This window comes from Eupeodes corollae, chromosome 2 (genome assembly GCF_945859685.1).
Source record: "Eupeodes corollae chromosome 2, idEupCoro1.1, whole genome shotgun sequence".
Taxonomy (NCBI): Eukaryota; Metazoa; Arthropoda; class Insecta; order Diptera; family Syrphidae; genus Eupeodes; species Eupeodes corollae.
Window position 1 is genome coordinate 1485000 of NC_079148.1, and position 25515 is coordinate 1510514.

The 25515-nt window shown below is 31.7% G+C and overlaps 1 protein-coding gene across 1 annotated transcript; it reads left to right on the forward strand.

The window, feature by feature from the left end:
* The first annotated feature begins 1988 nt into the window (after nt 1-1988).
* Nucleotides 1989-24254, forward strand: LOC129945523 (transmembrane protein 120 homolog). The gene is made up of 8 exons (XM_056055310.1): nt 1989-2710; nt 2776-2894; nt 21900-22029; nt 22261-22400; nt 22542-22759; nt 22866-23089; nt 23222-23374; nt 23469-24254. Exons 1-8 carry the CDS (start codon nt 2648-2650, stop codon nt 23631-23633), a joined length of 1212 nt encoding a protein of 403 aa, XP_055911285.1. The 5' UTR covers nt 1989-2647; the 3' UTR covers nt 23634-24254.
* The last annotated feature ends 1261 nt before the right edge of the window (nt 24255-25515 follow it).

The following is a 25515-nucleotide window of genomic DNA, read 5'->3' on the forward strand; positions in this document are numbered from 1 at the left end:
TATATTGTAAGGTGATACCAAACAGGTATATTTTTTGAAAAAATCAATATAACGGTTTTTTATAAATCAATAAAACTGAAAAAAAAATTTGTCACCTCCAAAATTTTACGACTGAAATATGATTTCGTCTCTAAAACAATTTTGTGCAACGAAGAATAATGTTTTTGACATCTGATAAAATTTTGAGAAAAATCTAATTTTACAAAAAATAAAAACCTAAAAAAAATGTATAAAAGTTGGTAAAAATTGATTTTCGACTCAAATATATTTTCAAAACTTTGAGATATTGGCTTTAATTTACTTTTATCTTTCAAAACATCTTGTTGTCAACATTCAGTTAAAGTTTGAAAAAAATCGATTTGACAGTTTTTGTACAAAAAATTAAAAACCTAAAAAAAAATTAACAAAAGTTCGTAAAAAATGATTTTCGACTCAAATATCTTTTAAAAACTTTAAGATAATAGGTTCTAACTAATTTTTTCTTATAAGAAATATTGTTTTCAAATTAGGACAAATATTGAGAAAAGTCGAATTGACAGTTTTTTTTACAAAAAATAAAAACCTGGAAAAAATGTATAAAAGTTGGTAAACATTGATTTTCGACTCCAATATCTCTTCAAAAATTTTAAATATTGGCTTCAAACTAATTTTATCTTATAAGAAATATTGTTTTCAACAATTGGGTAAATTTTTAAAAAATTCGAATTGATAGTTTTTTTTACAAAAAATAAAACTCTAAAAAAAACAATACCTACTAAAACTTGGTAAAAATTTACTTTCGGCTCAAATAGCTTTTCAAAAATTAAAAATATTGGCTTCAAACTTATTTTATTTTAGAGAAAATATTGTTTTCAATATTCAGTAATTTTTATATAAAAATGTCTATTTTTTTCATAAAAAATAAAATCTACATAAAAATAGTGCGCAAATTTGGAAAAAATACATATAGACAAACTTTTAAGCAAGACAAATCGACAGACGGAATGGGAAGTTATCAGTGTGGGTCGCATCCCAGCCTCTTTTTAAGGTTTTATTTTTTATCTGACAGTATAGGTACATAAGTATAAGTTTAAAAAACAGAAAATAATGCTAAAGTTATAAAACTATTAAAAAAGGTTTTGTAACTTTTACTTTACTTTTTTAAATGTTTTTGAACCTTCGGTTTGATAAAATAATTTTGTTCAATAATCTTCAATATATCGCATACATTTTTTAATATCTTCTTTTCTTTTCAAAAAATATTCATTAGTTTATTAGAAGAATTCAAAACAAAAACTTCGCTCGTCTAAAAATATCGAAATAGGCGAACAATTTGAGAAAATATTCGTATCTAAAATCAGAGTTCGTATTCAGAATCAGCACCAAAAATAAACTTAAAAATATATAAGCATAGGTTTAAGGTTTTTCAAAACTTTATACTTGGATTATATGAAGTCAAATACATCATAAATAATGAACTTTTCCGACAATTTAATGTTTTAATCATTTAACAATCCTTTAATAATTATTATTATGTTATGAACTATGTTGTATTTTAACCTAGCCTTTTTAATTTTAAAGAGGCATATTTCAAGAAACTGGCTGTAGACAAGTACAACAAATAAAATGGTGAGATTCGAATTTATTACAAAAAATAACCTTTAAAAAAGCATTTTGTATTTGGTTTGTGAGCTGCAAAAAAAGACTTAATTTCAGTGACCAGTTCCATAAATAGTAATTTAACAAGTATAATTTATTTCAAAATTCATGTTTTTAAAATAATAAATGTACCTAACCTATCTACAACTCGTATTAATTTTCACCTCACCTCAAACAAACAAAAATAATAAATTAACATTTTAATATCCAACATGGTACTGCTTTTGCGCACTGTGAACACACCCAAAGCCAAAGTCGTATGATGTTTTTCTATTCACCACACTTCTGCGCAACACAGCCGCCAAACGTCAAGCATACAACAAACGTCAAAATTTTTTGACAAACAGGCAGGTGTTCCGTGTTCCAAAGTGCGCGTAGCGTATAATAAAGTTACCCCCTCCTGCCGCTTCCAACATCTCTCTAGCTCTACGTCTACGCTACCCCGCTAGCCGGTTACACATAATTTTGCGATAAAAAACTATAATTTTGTTCAAGTTTATTGTTTAAACAATAAAACGACACTGCTCGTTCGGTTCATTCAGTCAGTGGGCTCTCGATGATAAGACGTCATCGCGATTCTCGATTTCGATTGTTGCCTCGCAAAAGCAAAAAAGCGCACGGAAGCGAAAACAAATTCCTGCGACTTCGAGTTCGTACGGTAAATTGATTGTTTGTTAAAAGTTTACAAAGACCAAAGACTAAAGAAAGAACAAAAGTGTGTTTTATTTTTGAATTGTTGGGGGAATTAAAAGTTAAATCTAGTTCATTGCTGCGTCGTCACAAAAAACAAAAGCAATTCTCTTCCAGTTTCATTTCTATCATCATCAAACACCTCTTCATTACCTTTTTATATGACGCAACGTCGCAATTGATACGACGACGACGACAACGAAGATAACAACGTCGGTGTAGAGGGTCGGGAGCGAGTCTAGAGACGACCTTCGAATTCGTGTGTTTCGTGTGTTGCGTTGATATTTGATTGGAAACCTGGCCAACAGAATCAGCAAATATGAACATTGACACGCTTGTCCAGGAGTGGGAGGAACTCACTGCCGAATATGGCGAACTTGAGGTGAGTTGCCAGGTACAGCCAGGTTTGCCGACGAATGTGATTTCAATAAAGTTATCCCCTTCCAGGAGTGCAACCGCAAGTACATCGACTTGCTGGACCAAGTTCAGAGCTACCAGCAGAAATGCTTCAATGAGATCAAGCACCAGCGCTATCGGATGGGCCAGATTTCGGCCTCGCTCAAAGAGTAAGTACCTTCTGCCTTCCTACCTAATTGCAAAATTGTGTTATGTTTGTTGTTTTTGGTTGGGAAACATTCCACTAGTTGGTGGTAGCGAATGGCCAAAGTCTAATACCACACCTAGGACACCTGAATTATTACCTACGTCTAATCTAGGAACGCAGAAAACAAACGTTCGTTTGTTTTTTTATTTGTTTTTGAATTTATTTTTAAAGAATTATTGCATCGAAAGGAAATTGGCTAATTAAAAGCTAAGAACCCTTTGACAGCAGTGCAGCCGCGCCGATTATGGTGCTGCTATAGAATTGTTATCACTTATCGCTGCTTTCGCTATTTTGATAAATCGTATTTTTTGTTGTTGTTTGGAGAAGTTGGACAACAATTGTGCGACGCATATACCACCACCACCACCTCACCACCACCTGTGTGAATGAATTAAGGTTTCTATAAATTATATAATTTTATTTTTGGACTGATGGCGCTTGGATAACGTTAAGTTAATTTTGTTGCGATGGAATTTGGAAGATGTTGTTGTTGTTATGAAATTAAACTTTCTTTTTTCATTATTAATTTGTTTCGTTGGTTGGTTGTTTAACAGCGGGGCAGTAGTGGCGATGGAACTGTTGAATATTAAAATAAATTTGTGAATCACTTAACGATGATTTAACAGTGCGGTGCATTTGGTTAGACTCGTTACATATTTATATTTGACCATTGACCATTGTGTATTTGGTTGCAACTCTTCCCGCTCTTCTTCAAATAATTTATAAGCATTTAATTAAAATGCGTACTTAGCCAATGAATTTACCTATTGACCAAAATCAAATAGAAAAGTAATAAAGTTAATTCCAATTTTATTGTATTTTCTCTAAGAGTTGCTTAATAAGAAATATTCTGAAACAAGTTTTTTGTTTAAATTAAGCTGCAGGTTATTAATCTTTAAGATAAATATTGTGTATAGGGTAATTGTACCAGTAAACGTTTGACACTTCCTTCAAAGTCAGTTGATTAAGGTCTTAGACTTTAATTGAAAAGATTATTTGGATATCTGAACTTAACTTAAATTTTGAAATAATTGACTTCAGAGAACTTGATTATATCCTAGAAAACCTCTAAGTTGCCACTACTTGTGTGCCTGGAGTTTACATGTCATATCTGCGAGTTTTCGAGTACTCGGACCTTAAAAAATACAACGCAAGCCCACAAAAATATAAAAAAAGAGGCTGGGATGCGTTCCACACTGAAAACTTCCCATCCCGTCGGTCGGTTTATCTTACTTAAAAGGATTGTAGGTTTTCGTGTTTTGTTAAAAAAGTTATCAGTTAAATTATTCTACAAAATTTTAAAATTACCAACAATGTTTTTCATATGATGAAATAGTTTGATTTCAAAATCTATGTTGGTTAACGAGATTTTTATTCGAAAACCCATTTTTACAATTTTAGGAGAATTTCTTAAAAGTTTTTATTTCTAATATAAACAAATACAAATTATATGAATGAAATTAATTTGAAGTCAATATAATCTTTTTAGCAATTTCGCGTACTGTTTTTTGTAGATTTTATTTTTTTATGAAAAAACCGACTGTTAGTTTTTTTTGTAAAAAAATGTACGAAAACAATATTTTCTGTTAGATAAAATTAACTTAATGCTAATATTTTTAATTTTTGAAAGATATTTGAGTCGAAAGTAAAATTTTACTTAGTTTTAGTAATGTTTTTTTTAGGTTGTTATTTTTTTTTTAAAAACTATCAATTCGATTTTTCCCAAAAATATTACTTAACGTCGAAAACAAAATTTTGTACAAGATAAAATTAGTCTAAAGTGTTGAGAAGATATTCAAGTCGAAAATCAATTTTTACCAACTTTTCTTATTTTTGTTTAGGTTTCTATTTTTTATAAAAAAACCTGTCAATTTGATTTTACTCAAAATTTTACCTGGTATCAAAAACGTTATTCTTCATTGCACAAAATTGTTTTGGATATGAAATCAATTTTTATTTGTAAAATTTTCGCTGAGCTGAAAAATATTTTTTTTTTTCAGTTTTATTGGCTTATAAAAGAAATCGTTATTCGAGTTTTTTTTTTTCAAAAATATACTTGTTTGGTATCACGTTACAATATATAATATACAATTACATTTATTTATTTATTGAATTCGTTAAACAAACTAACGGTAGAACTTAAGACTAATATAAAATTTATTCTTAGATTTATAGATTTACATCGCTTACGGCATATACCAAAAAGTAATACTTGTAAACTGAAATGAATTGGTTGAGGAGACTGTTTTTACCCTAGTTCGATTTGCTTGATATAGGACGTAAAGGAACTTGTCTTCTATTACTTGAACGGCTATAAAAAAAGTTTAATTGTTCCAAAATTGATGGTGATATGACCCATTGATTAATTTTATAATAAAGCACAGCTTTTTTACTATCTGTGTTTAGAAAGCGATGAAAGATCTATGAGCTTGAGCCTATGATTGTATGGTGAAATTTCGAGCCTATTGGACCATGGGAAGAAACGGAGGCAGAAGCGCATGAATCTTCTTTGTACTCCTTCTATTCTGTGTACATGGACTGAATAAAATGAAGCCCATATTATGCAGCCATATTCCAATATTGGTCTTACAAATGATATATAAAGAAGTTTAAGAATATAAGGGTCGCAAAAATCATGTGAAAAGCGATTTATAATTCCGAGTGTCTTATTTGCTTTTTTAATAATATAGTCATAATGATTTGTAAAAGTTAATTTTGAGTCAAAGAAAGTAGAGAGTTCAGTCAAATAAGAAGAGTCTAATTGATAATTGAAAGTCAAAACCCTCGTGTAAAACACATTCATTTGCATTTATCTATGTTTAGTAAAAGCTTATTTATAAAACTCCATTCGCGAAAATTATAAAGATTATCTTGTAGGAGTAAACAGTAAATTAAAACAGATGAGTGTTTTATAATAGAAGGCAAGTCGTTAACGTACAAAATAAACAGTAAAGGTCCTACGTGGTTACCTTGTGGTACGCCAGAGTCGGTATAAAAGTATGATGACCGTTCATTCCTAAACACTACGCTGTATGATTTATTATAGAAGTACGACGAAACCCAACTAACAAATTTATTGTTAAAGCCTTGGGATTTAATTTTGGAAGTTAATGCTTTATGGCACAATTTATCGAAGGACTTATTTTGGAGACTTATTTTGAATAAAATCATGTTGACTGTAAATAATTATAGACTTACAATTAAACGATTTGACCTTACAAATAACTTAGGGATGACGGACAGTCTTGCAATGGGACGATAATTTTGTATTTCATTTTTACTACCCGAACTATTCCAAATTTCACAGACACCTTTTTAAAAATCTTTTATTTCGAGTCTAGGGAACTTGAAACGTCGAGCAATGTCAAAATTTTCAATTTGACAAATCGGACCCATTACAATAACTTCCTATGGGAAGTTCAAAATTTTGCTGAGGGATTTTACTCATAACCGTCCCTTGACTTTCAATCATGAAATTTTTTTTTTTAATGACAAACATTTTTAGTAATAGCTATAAACGACCATTCCAATTCCAATGCTTTTTTTTCAATGATGAAAACCAATGATAGCTATAACTGGCGCCTTAAGATTTTTGTTGGAGGCACTTTAATTTTGAGCTTTATTTTTTAATCATCTGAGTTAGAACCAATTTTGTTTGATTAAAGAATAAATAGAAGAATAATAATGCCTTTCAATCGAAAGGGGAAATGGCAATTATATGAAGTTCACGCAGAACCCGAAACAAACTTCAATGTTTTTAACATACTGTAACCTCTATGGGGTAGACCTAAAAGAAAGATCCAAAGCAACAAAAACAAAGACGCCATATAATCAAAAATACAAATAAATGGTACTACACAAGTTCATCAATTCATTGGTGCGAAGAAGCGATCTTAAAACAGCATTTCCAATTCGTTTCTATTACTTTTTCCAATTTGAAACTTTCCCAAGTACTTCTGTGATTTTTTAAGAATTATTTTCTTTAAATTAATTTTTTATATTGTTTCCAATATTCTGAAAAAATTGTAACAGACGTGCTGCAACACAAACAAAATAATACTCAAAAGCTTTTGTTGCTCTGAATTGTAATATTACCTTATAAATTGTTTGTTAGGCCACGATTTTGAAATGTATTTATCAGAAAATGTAAACAAAAATACATAACACGATTTCTTTTAAGCTAGTATAAAACTTAAGGTAAGGGTCTTAACAAAATATTGAATGATGATTTTTGAAAGTAGATAGATAGATTATTCATTAAAAACGATACATAATAATTTACAATAGCATTAGAGCCGTCTGCCAAAATGTATTGGTTAAGTAAAATGTAGTTTAGCTTCGGATTTTTTGAAAGTACAAATCTATCTTTCAGATCCATAAAGTCATTTTAGTATCTCACTCAGTTTTTGTAAGTTCTTATTAGTTATGAGATGATAATTCGACTTGAAATGTATTATTGGTTATGGCTCCGAATTTGAATTCCGATTTTAGCTACATATGTGTTTAAATTCAGAAAAACCCGTTTTCAACATTATTTTGATATTTTTTTTTATCAATACAATTATAAAACTTGACCTTAAGACGTAATAGTAAGTACAAAGTTTGAGTTCTTTTGTTAATAAGAATAAGCATACATTCTTTTTTTTTTTAATTTATAAAAGTTGTATCTCAAAAACCTGACGTGATAGATTCATTTTGAAATCGGATTAGAACTGAAGCCATACCTTAGAAAAAGTATAATTCGATTGCCTGATTGAGATCTTGTTTAAATGAAAATTGGTAATAGGCAAACAATTTTTGTTTACATAATTAGCCACAAAATAAATGCGTTGACATCATTCTTAGAATCATTTTGAATTTTTGCTGATTTAATAAAAAAAAAATGTTTTAAATCTTATCTTTTTATCTATAATCTTTTATCTAAGAACAATAATAAAAGTATATTTCAACAATAAAACCTGATATTTATTTTTCAAAAGCGATACAAAAATTAAACTCGAGATTTTAAACTAAATTTTGTCTGACTATGTGTCTCTCTAAAGTTTCTTTTTAAAATTAAAAAAATTGGCACTTATGGTAAATGATGTCTGCAAATGATTATCTTAACATTAAAAAAAAACTATACATTTTAGGAACATGCAATTTGAAGTATTTCTCGTTCGTTCAGTTGGTTTTTACGAACTAGAACTTTAACAAGAAATTGATTTGCTTCACATTGGACAATGAACTTTGTAGACTAGATAAGAGTATTAGCATTTACGAATTTTGTTGTCTTAGGAGTGCGTTGGTAAAACTTAAAAGAACTATTTTACCGACGATTAATAATCTTTTTATGTGATATCTCCTTGTATCTTTAAATATCTCGACCATAATTTAATGTAATAAAAACGAGTATTTACAACCAGTTATAACAATATTGAAGAAAAAAGGTTTTTAGAATCTGTATTGGTTGAAAAGGTTATGGCTTAAACCTTGCATTTAATTTCCTATAATTTGTAATGTTTACTTGTTTGTTTTTATTAAAACAAGTTATGAATTTAAAAATTAAATCGAGAACTATTAAACAAATGAACAACGACGCTGTGCAGTTGAAACAATTTACATAATATTCATAGTTATCATTTTATGCATTTAAAATATGAGTCAATTGTAGGGTTTAATTGTGAATATGCAAAACTAGACTTTGAGCTGCCTATTAAGTAAAAAAAAAAATAAAGCTTGTGTTTATTGTTTTTATTTTGTTTTTGTTTTTTCTTTGTATTATTATTTATAAACAAGATGATGAGAGCTTTGAACTTGATGTCAATTCCCTTCTCGGCCTTCAAACACACCCGCTGTTGGCGCTAGCGCATGATCAGAACTAAAAAATTAAAACTAATCTAGCTTACACGTCATATTATACGAACAATTGTTATTAAACAAAATTGTAGCTTACTCGGATTAAAACAAAGCGGATGATACAGCACATTTCATACAGTTGAGCCGTAATTAAGTTGTGTAAATAAACACGACAATGAATCGACTTTAGCGTTGAGAAAAGTGAAATATACTTTTAAAGTATTTGTTTTGAATTGATTTTAGTTTTAGACTTTACGAGTAAATAATCTCCTATTATGGTTCACAATCTAAGCTCCGAAACATTTCATATCGACTTTAACTTGGAAGCATATGAAAATCACTTCCAACTCCATTCTAGATCGAATTATTGACTAAATTAGATTCGACTTTATGAATTTTTATTAAATTAAAGAAAAATAATTTAAACTCAAGCTGTCTTCCATATTATCAGTTTAATTTCTAAAGATGAAACGAAATGACAACTAAGTACTAACTTTACGATTTAAACTTAACCTCTAACCACTTCACTAACATTAAACGGGGTAATTGTTATATTTTGTGAGTTTCAAGTTTCATGACGACAGCTCATTCTCCTAAACTCTGTAATTTTGTAAAAGAGCATTTTTGGTCAACAAGAATAATAATTGTGTCTCCTCACAATGAATCGTCTTTTTATGTTCTCTTCTCTAGACACATTTCATTCTATGAACATGCTCTTCTTTATTGATGTAATTCCCCGATAGCAAAATAAATAAGCAACCTTGACTCTTGTTAAAACATTGGTCGTTAAAGTTGGCTTCGAGGTTCTGCTTTTTGTCTGAAAACGAACTCTGAAATATGCATTAAACCAAAATATTATACGACTTGTATTCTTATCAGACACGAAATGTTTTATCCAAAGTACTCAGACGAAAGTGATTCGACGTGCGTCGTCGTTGTCATCGCCGTCGTCGGTTTAGTCGTTGCACAATAACATAGTCTTATGACCATGACCATGACTTTGAAGTGCTCCAGCTTCATAGTGTTGCGGTATCTCGTCGTTATTTTATATGAAGGTTATAGCTACATACATAGACATTTTGCAAAAAGATAATTAAAACTGTCTTCGTCTACAATTTTATCTTAATAAATTGTCTTTTTATTTATTTTGTATTACTTGTTTAAGTGCAAATTTATCAAAATATTAAAGGTCATTAGGTAATTTTTATGATATTCGAGTAAGCTTGTTAAGAAATCCATAAGTTGTTATCGTTTCATGGTTGTTTTTGTGTTGGATACTTAAAAGATGTGCATAGGGCATAACTTATAATTGACTGAAGTCCGAAGGGAAAGTTATGCATCCGTTATTAGAAACTTTTGAATACAAAATTTGTAATAATAAACTATCTTTTTATGATAATTTATTAACAAAGTGCTGAAGGTTGGATTATTGTTGGTCAAAATAACGAAACTATTAAATTGAACCACAATAATGAATTTTTAATTGATCATACTAGGTATATACAGCTATGGTCAAAATAATAGGAAGGACATTTAATTTTTTGGTAATTTTTAGGTAAGAAATCTACAATTTAATCATTTAAAATTAATTGTAAACATTTTGTCAATGTTTGCCAGTTTTTAATTTAATTTACAGTGATGCTAGAAACATTTCGGCTGCTCTTAAAAGCTCGACATTTTACCAATCTGCTCCAGTGGTTTTATTAGAATTATTGGCGGTCGCGGTCGTCTATATTGAATGGATCATAATACGTGGAATCCGAAATTGGGTTTGTCGTCGCCGTTATACAATTTGCTGAAGTGGTTGTTCCACATCCTCAGCATTGACTGCAGTTGTACTATGATGTTTTTCGTTTCGTTTTTCTAGCCTTCAGTTCGAGGTTTATGTGCTTACGAATTTCGTTTCACCTATTCAGAGAACTTTCGAACTTAATCTCTGCTTCTGAACCTCTGCACATCTTCAAGAGCATGCTATTCTTGTTCTCTCTTTTTCGTTCTGAGAAGTCGGTGTTTCTCACTCCTCTTCTGTAGCTCTCCTTCTTCTATACAGCGCTGTTAATATAAAATAACCTTTTCATGACTTTTTAGCCTTACTTAAGCGAACAAAAAGAAAAAACAGTCAAACATAAAATAACTAAATGTCCCTATTACCTTTGCCAATATTGTAACTTTCTTAACAGTCTTATTTATTCGTATATGAAGGCACTATGTAACGTTGTATAAATCAGGGTTAATGAAACAATCCCTAAAAAGCTATTATAGTTATGCCGTGCTTATGTAAAAAAAGTACTAAAATTTCGAAATCTATTCCATTTAGCTGTCATTGTCAAATCAGCTGTTTGTCATATGACACGAAAAACGTAAGATTACTGTTTTAATCAATTATATTGGTATTAACAACAACAAAGTGAAAAGTTGGAAGAATTCGTTCAGGAAATTGGAATTTGTCCGGCAAAGTATTTAAATGTCAAGTGTCATCTGTACAATGAATGTTATAACCGAAGCAATTGTCAGAATTAGAACAGAAAAAGCTTTGACAGGTAACACACATAAATATGCTGCGTTGTCGTTTAATTGACTTAGACTGTACATCGATTTGCAAATACAGCGATGATAAGATGGAATTTCCGTAGCTAGTTCTTTCATATTTGCAATATTTATTGCACATGTTTATGAATGCAAAATTTGCCCTATATTCTTTTTATAGATAAAACTCATGTCTATTGGCGATGATAGTTTTCAAATTCAAATTGATTGATTTCTAGTTTGCAAGTGAAGCTTGATATTCAAAAGTTAAAGGTGTACACAAAAAATTGATGTTTTTGACATTTATTTAAATATTTATGATTATGCAATAAATTACTAGTTAATTTTATTAAATTTTCCAATTGTTTTGCGTGCATTTGACAACCGATTTAATTTAATTTTAATTTGATGTAGATACGCAGATTAACTTAAATAGTTCCACGATTCTCTGTGTGACAAACGTCATTCCATTTATTAGACATCCAAAGTCCTAGCGTCCCAGGGTCAACTATAAAACCTAATTCATATAATTTCCACATTTGCAAATAAAATAATTAATGTATAAAACTTCTAAGATTTTCTATACTTTTATTTATGCACAATCGAACAGACTTAAGTTTGAGTTGGGGCTGGGGCTGGAGCAGTGGAGCTGAACCTGGAAGTGGAAGTTGAGCTAGAACAGAAGCATGATGATAAATAGATCGACCATGTTTCGTTTAATATATTGAATAGGCTTTTGTGTGCTTAAAGTTAATTTACTAATAGCCTTTTTAGCTTATGCTGGCTTGGCTGCCTTGCTGACTAAAAGATTGATAGTGCATGTTAAATGCCTAAGAAAATTGAGAGAGAGAGAACGAATTTGTTTTACCTTTTCATTTCAAGTGAGCCGAGATCCGATGAAGATGATGTTGGTTTTTGGAATCATATCACGTATTGTTGCGTAGGACTTTTGGGATAATGTTTGGATATACTAAACCTACTTCTTATTATTAATAGTTCCTATGTTTATCTTCGCAGGTTTTTCTTCTTTCTTTTCTAATTCGATTAGTTAAAGTCATGATATTATGCTTTGAATATTGAATATTTTATATACACACACTTCTGGACTCCATCAAAGTTTTGTAAATATACTTGAAAATAGTTAAAGTAGTAATAAAAAAATAACATGTTACATAAATCTTCTTTAAAAAGACGATTAAGGTGATATGTGGGAAACATATTTGAATACACCCCGTTTTATTAGATAATAGCCAAAAATATTATATTTTTAGTACTGTAGTAGTTTTAATTTTTTTTATTTTATTATAGAATGTGTTTATTATTCTAAAGGGAAACATTACTTTTAAACAATTTTTATTAAATTAAAGAAGACCTATCACTCGAAGTTACATGGTTATCTAACAGGTTCCGTATTTGGTCCACTTCTTATTACAGTTTTGACCAAAACTCAAGCAACTTAATTTGTTCTTTTTATTTTTGGTGGATTTTTTTTAGGTTGAAATATTTGTATTACATTTTTAATACTCAAAGTCCTTACTACATTTGGAATAATAATGTATCCTCATTTTGTATTTTCAAGGTATATGGGCCAGAAGATCCAAGACAATGGGATCTGGAACACTATTGCATTTACTATACGTTAAGTGGGGCAAAAAATCATTTCTATTTTATTTTTGATCCGATTCTGTAGGTTTTTAAAATTATAAATCAATACAACGTTGTAATTTCTATAAATAAACAAAATAAATAAAGTGCTGTTGTCAGGGATGGAGGGAACTTCAATTTTAAGCCGAATCCGAACGGATAATTTGAATGCACTTTTCATGACAAGAATTAATCTTAGAGTATTTGTCAATTCCTCGCAAGAGGCAGTACCCGTGAAAAATAAACTTTAGATGGCACATCATAACCATCATACCTTTTGATTTTATTTTGGCGAACACTGTATTTAAAAATTATGTGAAAAATGTATGATAATTTATCAATTGGGAACAACGTAATTGGCAGGAGAAGGTTTTCACGAAAAACATTTTTTGCCAAAACTCTACAGTAAGCCGATTTTTTAATACATTTTTGTGTGCAATTGTTTCGGAAATAAAGAAATAAGATACTCTTTTTGAAATACTTAGATTTGATGAAGTTTGTATATTTTGTGTACAAAAATTTAGGAGATACAAATAGATGGCTCTGTGTTGCAAATATTGCCACAACACGTCAGATTGCGTTTTACATGCCCTTAGCCTGTGAGCAATTTGACAGATGGCAAAGGCCAATTCAAATTCCTTGAAATCAGATAATTCTCTCTGATCTACGATTCCAATTAAAACCGAATTTATTGGAATGGCCTTTGCGATATCAATCAATACATTTCATGGCTAATGTTTGGAGTGTGATTTATCTGGAACTTTTCTGCTTTTTTTGTACGATAAGGAGGTTCGCATTTTGGCAAATCATATTCGTTATTTATTATTGCACCGGAAATCAAATCAAAAATAACTGACATCAATTCCATTGAAATTTAACCTATCGGTGTTTAATAATCACTAAAGACGTACATAAGATTGGTGCGAATCAAAGTTCACTGGGTCCGCTAGTAAAATATAAAAGGACAGAAATAATATTTCTATTTCTTTGCTGCTTTTAAACTTTTTAAAGTCATTGTATCAGTTGGTCAACATGTTTAAATGAAAATAAGATTATAATTCCGAATCTTATTCGCTATAATTTAACTGTAAATGTCATCCAATATATTTTTCAAACTATATTTTTATTCCAGACTCTCCATATTTCGAAAATCTGACTAATATCTCTCTTGTTCCATTAACTCCTCAAACAATTGGCCCAAATTTGATAAAATATAAATAAAACCAACTTAATGATGAATTTTTACTTGGACATGATGGTCTCCCTGATATATTTCCTATGTTCCCTTCTAAGGGGGAATTTCTGCACGCTTAAAAAACCTTCCAGTTTTGATAAAAAGTCCCAAAAATAGTATTAAATTTAGGTTTTCATCGCTTTCAAGTATTTTTTCCCCTAGGTCTCAGTCCAAAAAAAAAAGAAAACGAAGTTAACGTTATCTTAACTGATTTTAGCATCACCATAGGCTTATACTCTAAGCTATCTGCTCTTGGCTTCGAATTAGTTTTGTTGAAATAGATTTCCATCTTACTTAGACAACAGCGTCTACAATGTTTAATTAAGTTGTGTTCTTTCCTTTCATTTGCTTGCTACCGGTGTACCACAAGGTAGCCACTTGGGTGCTCTCCTTTTTACTCTCACAAATTACGATATAAGTTCACAAGTAAATAAATCTCGAAACGAAAGCTGCAAAGACGAGAGTGGAAACATCATAGCAGAACCGATGTCACTACTCAGGATATGATAGGACTACTGCTGCAGACTGTATAACGAAGACGACGAACCGAATTCAGGCAGGATACTGAAAAAGGGAACAGCTCAAGATAATTACTTACAAGGCCAACATCTGACAGTAAGCCTTAATGTGGTGGCAAGTTCTTACACTTGCTGCCTAGATCATTATTTGTTCGCTTAATTTTTGAAAATAACCAAAAGGATTTACGCAAAGGTTAACCCTTTTATTTGGCGGAATGCTTCGATTGAATTCCTCTTTCTAAGCTACCAAGACATAACAAATGCAACTATGTTTAAAAGTTTGGTCTTGGCTTTGCTCATCTATATATTGATTTTTCTGGGTAACAATGAAAAACCAATACCCTATGCTTATAGGATAAACTACAGCGACCACGATACTCTCACAAGGAGGCCATCCCATGTATGTTCCTGGAATTAACCAGGGGGCTACAACATATCCCGTGGTGCCACGTCTTCAGTGGTGTGTTAATAAAAGATAACCCTAGAAGTGGTCGCCCGGCTTCATGTGGGACGTAATCCACCGAGCTTTATCTACAATTACATCATTCCTAAAAATGATTTTTACTTCCACTTCAGACTTATTTAAATCTTATATGAAATACCGATGACAATAGCCATTCGATTTGTATACATTTCTATGGCTTTTTATATTTTATATCAGTAGGTCAACTTCTAACCTAGAGGCTGGAAAACAGTCCCTTGTTGACCATCTTTCAAGATTTAATCTTGGAAGGAAGCCAACCATAGCTTTTTGCGTTTGCTCACAAGTAGAGAATTTACTCAGTGCAGTTTCAAGCGGTGCCTTTTTCAATAACTATGAATTGCAACAGTATCATTCATCATCGGGCTGCACTGATTTCTCTTACATGTGCCCAGAGGCCACCACGTGGAAGTGCAAGTAAGCTCTTCTTCTTTCCAGATTATAGACAATCAATATATGTAGCTTCCCTATATCTACATGGAAGTCAGTTTGATCCCCGAAAAAGGAGGACCATCTAAACATACATAAAGGAATCAGTCTCCTAAACATCGCATGCAAAATCTTCTCTGCCATAATATAAGAAAGTCGAAGTCCTGCATAGTCAACAACATGATAAGTCGTTATCAATGTGGCTTAAGACCAGAAAAGTCCACAGTGGAAAAAATATTCACATCCAATCCATGAACATCAAATCGACACCAACAATCTTTTCATCGATTTTAAGGCCTCATATAAAAGTTTCTATAGAAAGGAACTGCATGGAGCCGTGTCTAATTTCGGCAGCCCAGTAAAAGTTGGAAATAACTTAACCGCACATTTTGATGTCAAAAAATGCATCAAGTTTCTTAAAACCGACCATTACGTCTATGTATGATTCCTTACATATTTAACTATACCTCCATAGTTTCCAAGTCTTATTTTTTAAAAATAATTAGTGAGATCTAAACATAACCAAATGTCACCTAATTCCTAATTCACAAAAGCTTGTAAAGACTTTTCGAAGATCAATTTAGATTATTTACATTTATCCGACTCCACCTCATAAACAATTCTCAAATCATTGTAAAAACTGAGACGTTTAACGACGTTTTCTTTAAAATACCCCTTCGAGGTCTACTTAAGCATAATCCTCTTATTCTTTTCGACCATATCCGAACCGCCTTCAATTAATACATCTCAAAACTCTGGAAGAATGTAGAGGGATTTCTGATGAGTATCTTTTTCATCCATCACCTTATTACTTACAATTTTCAAAATAAAATTCCATATTTCCTTTCAAAATTCATTTCAATTATAAAATAATTTAAAAGTTATAAAATAATTTAAAATCCATAAAATAAATTGTGTGTTCCTTGCCCAAGATCAATTTTATGATTTTTCTTCTTAACACGTTACTCAAACTAAAACCATTCTTTCAACTCCGCTCCATTTTAATGGTATCTTGTTGCGGAAAGAACAAAAGTCTTACTTTCGAATTTTAAACTTAAGTCATACTTAAAAAGGCCATCAAGCCCATACACTGTATTATCAATTTGTATGTAATAAAGTTAGATTCAAATTACATCAATACCGCCCTGCTGCTTCTATCCCATACAAGTACGAGCTTATTTAGCTGCCTGATAAATTATCCATTTTATTTAACCTAAACTGTCCCATAAGTTCTTATCTTTAGATTAAACAACTTAAAACCTTATGACTTCTTCAGTAGTCAAAGTGTTTTCAAAGCTCCAAACAAATTTATTTGTTGTGGGAAACCCTTGGTCAAATAAAAAAACAACCCCCCCAACACAACACCAAAACAATATCCATATACTCGTAGTCAAGCCATCATCCAGGAATGTTATAGTGGCATGTCATAGTTTATGAAGCTACTTTACTTCAAAATAACAAAATTCAAATAAGCTGGAATTTTATAGGAATAGAGTATATCCTAATAGCTTTTGAGTGGGATAGTTTATGGTTTAAGTTTATGAACCATCACAGAAATACAACACACTTCCGGTTTGAATATCCAAACTATAGTAAATTTTATACGTACGTACCGTACATACTTGTATAGTGATTGTTGTTTAAAGGTTTCATTACCCCATTAACTCAAACACTATAATTTATACTGCTTTAACTCAGTGCTGGATTTCAAGAACTCCAAACCCTCAAAAAAGACTAGTTTTTGAAAGTTAAAAGAATTTTAATTCTTCTTCAATTCGAATTTCAATAGAACTTGTTTAAAGTAGACCTTAAGCTTAAAGGATTTTAGTTATTTTTTTTTGAAAAACCCTTATCAACCTTGAAAACCTACAATTTGTAATATTTTAGCTGACATTTTTGAAATACCTTTTCTACCCACCTACATTATAAAAATAGCTTTCCAAAACTGCAAAGGTACATATTTACTCCTCAACAAAGTCCAGCACTGGTCTTATCCTGTTTAATGTCCTCGCACAGATTGGTTCATGTCCACAGATTTAACATTTCCACATGTTATACAACGTTCGTGATTTTTGTTTCGTTTATCTTGTTTAATTCGCATCGTGCTCCTGCTCCTGTTTCTGCTCCAGCTCCTGTCCTTTAAATGCTTTTTCCTTCTTTTTTGTTGTTGTTATTGTTTTTTTTTTCAGACGATGTGCCTGCAAAATTAATGGCAACCTCACGACACAATACAAATAATAAAACAAACATGATATCAGAAGTATTCTGAGGAAGTGGAGAGAGCTTGAATGAATACAAATCATAGTATTCTCTCAATTAAGGTATTCCAACAACTAAAGTTTCAAGGTCCTTATTTCCTAAAACAGTCGTTTGTTGTTCGCATGACCTTTCAAAAATCGATGTGTTTCAAGTCTGAAGAGATGAGAGATTCTTCGATTAGACCTTTGTTTGTCCTTGAATCTTATTGATCTTTCAAGCACTAATTGAATCATTTTCAAACATCTATTGACATTTCATTGACGCGTTGATAAAGTGCCGTTCGAAACATTTTAATTTTATGGATTTTCAACGTTTTAAAATTTTTCTCGAACGGCGTTGTCTTATAAAATGACCTTAAAAGTAGTTCCAAAACTTAAACCATAAAAGAAATTAATATTATTATCAAATATCTCGAAATATTCTGAAAAGTCAGTTGGCATTTTTCAAAGTTGGGAAATCAACTGCCATATTATGATATATATTTTCTCAAAACCAGAAAACCATATAAGCTAGTAAAAATGTTGTTTTAATCCATAGTTTAAGAAAAAAATAATTTTAAGTCTTAAAATCAAAAACAAAAAAGTTGAAAACACTATTTTTAAGTCAAGGAGTCATTTTCTATCCGGTAAATCCAATTTTTTTTCTAGGTGTTTAAAACGTTGTTCATATAAATAATCCGATTTTCAGCCTCGAAATCTGTTATTGCAACATGGGAAAAAATCGACAAAACCGCCAAAAACTTTAGCTTTTTGTCTGGAGTTGCCGATTTTTACCCTGATGGGATAGTTTCTTCCCCATAAACACACTCTACAATTTCAAGCTAATTATATTTTCTTCATTTTAAGCTCAATTCCGTATCTATACCCAATACTTTTCAAAACACATAATTTTTGGACATCTTGCATTCAGCACTCGAGGTCGACAAATTGGATTATCAATATTAGGTCATACAGTAACCAACAAATTAGAACTACCAGTTTAACGCATGGTTTGATGTATATTCGTAGTCGTGCCATAAGTCATAATATAATTTCAAATAAGAAAATTGTTTTACTCGAAATGACTGACCTTTGGTTTAACGAAAGCCCTTAAAAGATGTGGCCATCAAACTATAGTGCACGCTCTCTGTTTCTGTTGATATTTTTGACACCGCTTTCGTTAACTCTATCTAAAGAGTTTAAAAATTCCTATAGGAAATCTTCGAGACACTCAAATTCTGACCACAAAAAATAAACTTACAGGTCTATTCTGCTATTCATCGGGGGGAATTTTACTTGAATTTTCACTAATCATTATTCTGCTATTAATTCGAAGTTAATCTGTGTATGTCGGTAAAGTCGGTAATATTGCGCGGTATTCTTCTTTTCATTCTATACAATTCAGATCCGCATATAAAATGCACCGGATTTTTCATTTGTTTTTTAATTTTTGTAAGCAAAATGTAAGTGAAAAAATAATTTATTGCTAAATTTATTACATTTGTTTTATAAATAAAAGAATATTAACATTTTTAGACGAAGGAAGACATTTTTTAACATTTCTCCGAAGCTCTTTGTTTGAGGATTCTCTTATTTCTCTGCTAACAATTGGAACAAAAAATTCAATACTGCCCATTTCCAAAAATTACACAAATTATTCTGTTAGATGGATTGATTAAACTTTATTTTTGTATGAATCAAAACAGTTTATCCAACATTCCCAAGATTTTTACATGAACAGCTGTTTATTTGGATGTCAAATTGGTTTACGAATATACGATCCACATGAATAGCAGAATAGGGCTTTTGGGGATTAAAATATGGACTTCCCAAGAGCCAATCTTAAGCTTTTTGTTGTCTTTTGGCTTTGTTTGTCTTGTAGAAGAATTCATCTATCTCCATTGAAAAGAGTATTTGTTAAAAAATTTACCAGACTCTCTACCACTTTTATATAGCATAACCGTTTTAACATTTGTTCCCAAAACTTCCGTTATATATGGCAGTTTGGAGTAAGACTTTCAATCAAATCATTACAAAAGAGAGGTCATGGTTAATTTTGACCCTTAGAATGATTCGTTTTCATCGATTTAAACTCCTTCAACGTTAAAAATATTTTCATTAAAACAAATAAATTATTTCATGCTTAAAGCCCTTTAACTTTTCTCACGATAACTTTTTGGAGTCGAGGTGTTAAAATATGGTCTGTAGAGCGTCGGAAGTTCTTTATGAGTAGATGCTCTCTATTGAAATGGATCTAGTGAAAATATACAATTCTGTGGACATTATCTTTCTCTTCCGAAGTGGTTTTAGTGGTATTCGTTTTCGAAAGCGTTTGAATGTGGATAACGCGAGGACAACTACTTTTTAAGATAGTCATCTTCTCTTGAAGATATAGGAAACTTAAGAGGGTTAAGTACCCTAGCCCTAAAGAAAAAAATCCCCAAAACATAACCCCCAAATCTTAAATTGGCACCAAACATTATTTATTATATATACTCGAAATATGGCGAATCTGTGCTTAAAGATTTTGAATTTGAGTCGAAATTCAATGTTTACCAACTTTTGTTAAATTTTCTTTAAAGTGTTTAATTTTTTAAGATTTTTCTCAAAATTTTCTTGAATGTTGACAACAATATTAAAGATAAATGTAGTTTAAAGCCATAATCTCAAGTTTTTGAAACGATATTTCAGTCGAATTCAATTTTTTTACCAACAATTATAAATTTTTTTGTAGGCTTTAATTTTTGTAAAAAAAAAGTCAATTCGATTTTTCTTAACATTTTTCAGAATGTTGAAAACAATATTTCTTATAAGATAAAATAAGTTTGAAGCCATAATCTCAAGTTTTTAAAAAGATATTTGAGTCGAAATTTAGTGTTTTTCAACTTTGAGTAATTTTTTATTTTTTATAAAAAAAAACTGTCAATTAGATTTTTTTCAAAATTTTATCAGATGTCAAAACATTATTCTTCGTTGCAAAACATTTTTTGGAGATGAAATCATATTTTAGTCTTAAAATTTTCAAGGTAGGTAATACATTTTTTTTCCAGTTTTTTTGATTTATAAAAAAAAGTTAATTGGATTTTTTCCCAAAAATATACTTGTTTGGTATCACGTTAAAATATATAATAAAAAAATTAATTCAAGTCTAGCATCATTGGTTCGTGAGATATTTAAGGTTAACCAAAATTAACTAAATTAAGAAGGTTTAAGACCAAGTTTCATTAAACTGCTCCATATCAGGTCCACATTTTCAACAAAAAAAAGATACAGGTTACATCCATAACTAATTGGTTCCCTGCAGAGTAACCCCAAACATTTTCGATCCATGCTATCAGCTATCGAGGTAATCATCATAATATAATTCTTTATTTATTAGACTTCAACTTATGCAAAGTAAGATAGTTTAAAAATTTACTTTATGTGTCCCTAGAACTTGCGCCTCTTTCTCTAGCCATTATCATCGTTATACCGTTAACCGGCTTATTTATTTCTTGAAGGACTTTTATCATTTCCTGGGTCGTCTTGCCTTTCAGCAATCTGCCTTGAAACACCCGCACATTTTTAACTTCTTAACAGAAACTTTCAAAAAATGAATAGACGTAGGAAAATCAAAAATCCAATTAAACCGTTAGACTAAATATTAAATTCCTTCCCCTACATCTACATGCACCCTTTATACTCTCAGCCGCCTCGATCCATATTTTGCCAAAAATTCCTCTTGCCGGATATAGATTGCAATTTAAAACCGGAAACAGTAAAGCGCTTAGTTACCCTCCAATTATCTGTCGCCTAACGGTAATTATACTACTGAACTCTATTACAATACAACCTACACTACTAGCATCATCGTTCGAACCCATCCACCTCCCACTAGGTCGTCGTCGTTGCTGTCACCAGGCAGGGCCAGGGGTTGGATAACGGGTAACGGGTGACGGTTGACGCTAAAGTTTTGTATTCGTTGTGTTCTCGTGTATAGGTACTTTTCTTCAATTCCATTATAGTCTCGTACTTTAAGTTAAATTCATTCTAAAAGTGTTAAACTATATCCTTTTTGCAGATGCAAAACAGCACAAAGCGAAGAGGAGAAGGAGAAAGTCGCCGAACTGAACAAGAACACCCTCAAGCGGAAAGCCCAACTCCATGAAATCGAGCAGTCCCTACCAAGAAAGTCCGGATTCTATTTAAAAGTAAGAAGTTCTTCTTTGGCATCGTCTTCATCATCTTCATCCCATTCATCCCAGGGGTGTCTTCTTCCAACCTTCGTCCTTCTTGATGATGAACACAAAAAAATACAAAAAACCAAAGAAAGGAAAAAAGAACCCAAGAAAATAGTTTTCCTTATCTCTTAACCAACAAGCACTCACTTTACTTATTTTTCTTTTCCTTTTTCCTTTTTCCTTTTTCCTTTTCCTTCACAGATTATCCTGGGCGATGTAAACGTATCAATACTGAACAGAAACGATAAAGTTCGCTACAAAGACGACTATGAAAAGTTTAAATTAATACTCAACGTAATAGGACTGATAATGGCGTTTCTTAATTTAATATTCAACTACAGGTGAGTTGTGTTTTGTGTTTTGTGTTGTGTGATAAGATGAGAGGGGGTGCGGTGCGGTGTAAATAAAGCACAAGCGCACGAGAAGGAGTTTGTAGGTGGTGCACCTTGATTAAATTCCACTTAATATCTCTTCGCACAAAGGGCCCTGGAATTAGCATTTATCTTCCTGCTGGTTTGGTATTATTGCACACTCACAATACGTGAGTCGATTCTGAAAGTGAATGGATCACGGATTAAGGGCTGGTGGCGAGCACATCATTTCATTTCAACAGTGGCTGCCGGAGTGCTGCTGGTCTGGCCACAGAGCGAGCCCTGGCAATTGTTCCGGACGCAGTTCCTCTATTTCAATGCGTATATAAGTGAGTAAAGTTGAAGCTGTATGGCCGTGTGTTGTGTGTGCGGTTGATTGCAGCTTAAGTTTGTACATGATTTGAAAACTTAAAACTCACTCCCCCCACTATATAGGCATGGTTCAATATTTACAATTTGGCTATCAGAAGGGGTTGCTGTATCGCTTAAAGGCTCTAGGCGAACGGCATAACATGGACATCACAATCGAGGGCTTCCACTCATGGATGTGGCGTGGTTTGAGCTTTCTTATTCCGTTCCTCGTCATTGGATACATATACCAGGCCTACAACGCATGGAAGCTCTATCAGTTATCATTCCATCCGGATGCAACTTGGCAGGTAAACGAATATACAAGTCTTGAGTCAATATGAGGCTAGCTTGCTTTGGCTATGCATTGTTTGAATTTCACTTTTGTCCTCGTTCTACCTCCAACTTTTAACTCTATCTTCCTCGACGCGACGTCGATATAGGTTCCGGTTATGTGTGTCCTGTTCAGCATACTCTTCCTGGGAAATATGACAACAGTTCTGATGATTGTGCCACAGAAACTAAGGGAACGAGCAAAGGAGAACTACCGTCTACTCAGTGTGGGAAAATCAATGAAGTTGGAAAAGAAAATCACGGTACATATTTACCATCAGCAAAAATCTTCTTTTATTTTTTTGAATCATGAAACATCAAACGTTTTTTTCTCTTTCTCTGTCTCTATATTTACAGGACGAGCATGCTATCAAGAACGAAGGACTTAGTCCTGTTAAGAAGGAAGTTGAAACTCTCTCTGCTGCCTCACCCATCGTCGCGGCCACCGCTGCCGCCATCAACACCTCCACCAACACCACCACGAGTACCATCCCTGCCGATGAAACCGATAAAAATAAGTAAATTGGCTGTAAATGAAAATATGACATTTCGTTGTACTAAAATATTTTCATTAAAAAAGAAAATACTTATCCTTAATTTATTGCAAGTCCTTCCCTTGGGGCTTGATAACTTTAAGTAGTTTAATTTTGTTTTTTTTTTTTAATTCTTTCTTCTACTTTCTTATTTATCTGCCAGTTGTGTGAATTCTTTATTTAAAAAAATATATATATACATATATAAATAGCTATGGTAAGTGAGATGCTGTTTTGTTGTAATAGTTTTAAAATTGTTTTCTTTGTTCCTGTCACGCATCACTCATAAATTAAATAATTAAATAATAATAAACAAAAGAAACAATAGATAAGTAATAATTTAAATTACAACAGGGAAAGCATTTCTTTAAATGTAAAAACAAACAAAATGAAATAAAAAAACAAATAAACTCAAAAACAAAAACATCTTTAAAAAGGCTTGTTACAGATAGTAGATTTATCTTAAGGTAAATTTTATTAATTATATTTATGAACATATGTAGTCAAAAAGTGTATGTCTGATTGTATGTCTAAAGTTGTGTCACACAAAATAATAAATAGAATAAATTTATGTCAATAAAATGGATATCAATTCACACATTTTGTAGAACGCAATAATGTTTTCATGTCATGGGATTCTGAATGGGAGTTAATAGCTCTGGGAGAGGAAGAAGAGTTGTGGTTGTGGCACATTATGCAAGCCTTTTCTCTATGAGGACAAACAAGAATCTTCATAGAATTGTTATGCAGTTGGTGAAGAAGAAGAAGAAGTAAATCCTTTTGTATAGTGGCAAAGGACATATGCACAGACGGTGTATACATAGCTCATTTTTTTGATAGAGAAACTTTAAAAGTAAGTAATTTAATAAATATTATCATTATTCTCTTGATAACGTACACTCATTGCCACTTGAATAGGACACTCTTTTTACTTTGCTTATAACTCAAAAGCGGAATGATAAAATAATTGTAATTTGCCCGTTATCTTTTTGCAACTCTTTTCTTCTTTCCTATGACAAATTGCAAGTCCTGGAAATAAGCCGTTATATTTTTTTCAACTTTATGTTAACTTCCGTCTAAATTAAAGCAATGTTTTTGCGCCACTTGAATAGGCCATGCATTTTGTATTTTTCGTTAATCTAACTATTTTGTAAATTTCGATTATTTAATTTTTAAGAAAACGTAAAATGGCACGAGGTCGAGGAAAAGTGTTGACGAGGCGGAAAAAGGATAAATCAAAGCATATAAGGACGATGGCTTATCTATTGCCAAAATAGCTAAAAAAAAGTCGAGAGAAGTCGACACGTGATATCCAAATTTTTAGGTAATGAGCTTAAATATGAAAAAAACATGCGGAAAGGTGACTTATGTATTTTAAGAAAAGCGTCAAATTCTCACGACTCTTGGCAAAAATGTGGTTTAAAAGCAAGTCTAACAACCATGCGTCGTGTTATTTCGAAAGCTGAACACATACAAAAAAAACTTAAAATCAAGAAGAAGCCACCCCTTAACACAGTTCAAAAAGAGCAACGCCTCAGTTTTTGCCGCGCACATATTACCTGGTGTTCTGAATGGCATCGAGTTGTCTTCTCCGATTTAATTTGGAAGGTATCGATGGATATAGCTACTATTTCCATGATCTCCGCAATGGAACTCATTATCTGGACCGGCTGCATGGCAGTGCAATTATTTGGGGAGCTATTTCCTATTATGGCACCTGCAAACAACATTTTGTGTCAACAACAATGAATGCGTTGTCTTACAAAGGTATATTAAAAGAGGCCTTTCCATACTTTCAACCCCTTCTTGGACCTCTGCCCTGGATTTATCAACATGATAATGAGCAAATACACACAGCCCGAATAGCTGAA